This window comes from Octodon degus, unplaced genomic scaffold (assembly GCF_000260255.1).
Source record: "Octodon degus isolate 3935 unplaced genomic scaffold, OctDeg1.0 scaffold00113, whole genome shotgun sequence".
Taxonomy (NCBI): Eukaryota; Metazoa; Chordata; class Mammalia; order Rodentia; family Octodontidae; genus Octodon; species Octodon degus.
In genome coordinates, this window is record NW_004524689.1 from 3,854,678 (window position 1) to 3,858,646 (window position 3,969).

At 60.6% G+C, this 3,969-nt stretch overlaps 1 protein-coding gene across 10 annotated transcripts in view; it reads left to right on the plus strand.

The window, feature by feature from the left end:
• The first annotated feature begins 2,150 nt into the window (after positions 1–2,150).
• Espn (espin) overlaps positions 2,151–3,969 on the plus strand; it is a 29,188-nt gene continuing 27,369 nt past the window's right edge. For all 10 annotated transcript variants that reach the window (XM_023699507.1, XM_023699508.1, XM_023699509.1 and 7 more), the window contains exon 1: positions 2,151–2,601. In XM_023699507.1, the coding sequence (XP_023555275.1) occupies positions 2,308–2,601 (294 nt within the window). In that variant the 5' untranslated portion in view covers positions 2,151–2,307. The remainder of the gene's footprint in view (positions 2,602–3,969) is intronic.

The following is a 3,969-nucleotide window of genomic DNA, read 5'->3' on the forward strand; positions in this document are numbered from 1 at the left end:
AAGAAAGAAGAAGAAGAAGAAGAAGAAGAAGAAGAAGAAGAAGAAGAAGAAGAAGAAGAAGAAGAAGAAGAAGAAGAAGAAGAAGAAGCACATTCGACAAACGTGTGAGCAGAGCTTGGGGGTGCCCGAATCCTCTCTTCCTGCCATGGCTGAGGCTGGCATGGCCATGAGCTGGGCCTTCCCAGGTTATGAACTATCCTGTTAGAACTCAAAAGAGAACTTTGTGTATCTACTCACACACATACACACACCTAAGTCACATACCTGGGTCACTCTGTTCTGTTACTGCTTGGACATTCTCATCCTGAGGACAGACTGATGCCAGCTCAGGAGAGGAAAGGGCCAGGAGTTCAGTTCCTTCTGGAACACCCCCAACCCCTGCCCCAGGCCTGCAACCAGAGCTTGAGGATGCAGGAGCAGAGGAGTGAACTCTCCTTGCAGACTTGGTGACACCTGATTTTCAGTCCTTCTCCACTCCTGTCCCACTGCTGTGAAGGATTTGGACTGGTGTTCTGGGAACTGGATAGTTACAGGGAAGGAGGAACCACTTAGAATCGGGACAATGACCTTGGAGATGTGCACCTATATTCGCAGCACTCTGTGAGAGTGCCAAGTGTGAACCCAGCCTGGGCAACCTGGCAGTTTATCAAGACCCCGTCTTAAAATTAAAAAATAAAATAGGCCTGGGAATGTAGCTTGGGACCAAAGCCTGAGTTCAATCTCCAGTCCAACAAAACAAAAAAGTCCCAGTGCCTGATTTCCCTATGCCGTAAAATAGGAATAATAGCTGTGGGGGGGGGGAGCGTTAAACATCCAGAGGAAACGTACCACCGTGCCTCTCCAGTGGCTGCTGCAGGGAGGGGCTTTTTAGGGCTCCCAGCAACGAATCCAGTGGACCCAATAGACAAAGGAGAGCCCTGAGATGGCAGTGAGGTTTGACAGAGCACTTGTCACAGCCTGAGTTCATGGCATCCCAAACCTCCAGGGAGGAGAATCAAGCTGGATCAAGGACCAGCAGCCAGGTGGAAACCCACTGGGCTATGCACCATGGCTTGGGTTTTGAGAGTACCTGGGAGTTCCAGAGGCCATCGTGCATGGCGCCACCAAGTGGCGGCCCCGGGGCATGGTATCCGGGACAGCATTCTAGGACTTGGGGAAGTAGATTCGCGTTACAGAGCGGCCTGCGCGGCCCTGTGCCAACCCAGCGGAGGAGCTGGTACAACAGCCGGATGGAGCTGAGCTCTTGCGGGACCTCGTGTGCGTGGCGTGGGCTGACAGGCAGGACGCAGGCTATGTCAAGGTCGCAGAAAGCCCATTGCACTCCCACGGCCCCACTTCCAGCAGCTTCTGCTCTGGCCCAGCAGGCCTGGCTCCTCTAGTTCCCACGACCAGCTTTCAGCAGTGCGGGAGGGTGGTTCTGCACTCGAGCTAGTGCTTCTGTGCTCCTGTACCTTCCTGTGTCCTTGCTCCGGGTCTTGGTACCCTCCCTGGTTTTGACGCCTCTCTGCTGGCCCCAGCCCTCATGTCCCTCTGCTGCTGACTTAGCACCCCCAAGCCTGTGGTCGAGTCCCCCAGTCTGGGCCCTGGGCCTTGAGCAACTGGAATCTTTGCGCCCAGCCCCACCGGGCTGATTGCACCAGGCACTCCCTTCTTCCTCCCTCGCTTTCTCCCTCTTGGGGAACAGAAGCAGGCAGCACTGGGGCTGGAGTGGCCCTCGGGTCTTGACCCTATCCCGGCCTTCGTTTTCGAAGTCCCGGCACCCCAAATACCCCTTTTGACCACTCAAAACCCAGCTCCAGGGGCCACCAGTGTGGACAAATCACATCCTGCCACCCCATTTTCCTGTTCTGATGACACTTGTCCGTCGGGCATTGCCATTGTTGTTGCTGGCCTGTGTCCCCAGAACAGCTCATAGTGGCCCCTGGGCAGATGGTGGAAGTCTTCTGGACCCTGGGCGACTGCCAAACCCTAACCCAGTTTTGCTTAGTTTTTTCGTGGGGGCAGATTAGGAAGATAACGTCCGGTGACCCCACCGCTGCCGCCCGAGGGCGGGGTGGTGGTCGGGGCGGGGCTGTAGGGCGGCGCGGAGGGCGGGCCCCAGGCTTAAGCGGGGCGCGCGCGGGGTCCCCGCCCCAGAGCGCAGCGGAGGCGGAGCGGAGAGCGAGGCAGCAGGAGTGGAGCCGGGCTGCACCCGCTCCGCCTCCGGTGAGCGAAGCCCCGACGGCCGAGGGCTCCGAGGGCTACCCAGATGGCGCCCCGCGAGGCGCACTGAGGCTGAGCAGGGGTCGCGGCGCCGCGGGCGGCACCATGGCCCTGGAGCGGGCGCTGCAGGCAGCGCGGCAGGGCGAGCTGGACGCACTGAGGTCCCTGAAGGCCGCCGGCCTTCTGGATCCCTCGCTGCGAGACCCGCTGGACGCGCTGCCCGTGCACCACGCCGCCCGCGCCGGCAAGCTGCACTGTCTACGCTTCCTAGTGGAGGACGCAGGGCTGCCCGCCACGGCCCGCGCGCGCAACGGCGCCACGCCGGCCCACGACGCGGCTGCCACTGGCCACCTCCCCTGCTTGCAGTGGCTGCTGTCCCAGGGCGGCTGCAGAGTGCAGGTGAGTCGACGCCACTCTCGGGTGCCCTGGAGTTTCCTCCCCAGGAGGCCCCAGTGGCTCTGGAGTGGTGGGTGGGACTTTGGGTAGGGTGGGCTCCGTGGACTTTGCGGCAGACACCTGGCATCCCCAGGCAGCTCCTGGAGAAGCGCTTGGGGGGTGGGGGGTGAGGGGTGGGGGTGGGGAGCCAATGAGAGCAAGCTTCCCGCGGCTTGTAGGTCCTGGGAGGAGCATAGCGTTACATTTCATCCCAGGGTGGGGGCGGAATCAAAGCCCACTCCCTCTTATTTGGTGTGGAAGTTGGGTGGGCAAACACCACAGCCCAGCCTGGGCCACAGTGCGCATGCATCTAAGCCAGGGTGTGGGGTGCCAGTGGACCTAGGCAGACTCCAGAATGCAGTCATCTTTGGGTCTCCCAGCTCTCAGTCACTTTCTCCTCGGAGCCTGACTGGCTCTCCTGGGTGCCAGATACCAGCAGGTCACTCAGAAGTGACTTCTCAGGACAGCCTTGGCTGGTGAGGAGGCAGCCAGGTGACTGGCAGCACAGGGCACAAGAAGTGAGTGCAAGGCCTGGAAGGGCGTGTGCGCCTGTCCTGCTGGACGGAGGCAGTGAGGACGCTGAGCTGAGCTGGCAAGACCCTTCTGTGGTGGGGGAGGGGCGGAACTGAACTCCACACAGAAACACTGTGGCAACAGCAGAGGCAGGGGCAAGAAGCAGGGGCAGCTTGCTGGCTTGCCAGTCCTTACAGATGGCCACACCTCCTGCCCTCAGCGTGCAGGCCTCCCTTCCTGTCCTTCCAGGGACCCCATCTCTTATCTCCTGGTCTGCCCTGTTACCAGGGATGCAGGGCACCTGGCCCATGCACCCTCCTCTGGAAGTGCATGACTCCCTGGTGCCCATGGACAGCCCTGGCTGGTTGCCCTGTCTCCTCCCTAAACCTGGTGTCCATCCTTGGCTGAACCCTCCCTTCCTCCTACAGTGGAGGTGAAGAACCAAGTGGCCTTGTGCTCAGCTTATCAGGTCCCCTGCCCTTCAGCAGGCTGGATGCTGGGCCGGAAGTGGGGGGGTGACCTGGATCTGGGGTCCTGCCAGTCCAGTGAGATAAGCAGCTTAGGGTGTGGGGCACAGCACGTGCAGCTCCCGAGGTTCACACAGCAGGTAGTGTCTGAGGGACAGGCCTGTGACCTCTGCATAGTACCATCACCACCACCATGAAGCCCCAGCCATCGGGACTCCCTGGATGAAGACCCAAGGTCAGGGGAGAAGGGAGGTCTTGCTGGAGAGCTGAGGCTCAGGATGCACTTTCCTGTGGTCACACCTGCGCCACCTCCAGCCAGCCCCATGCCCTGGGCTTGGGGGGTAGACTGGAC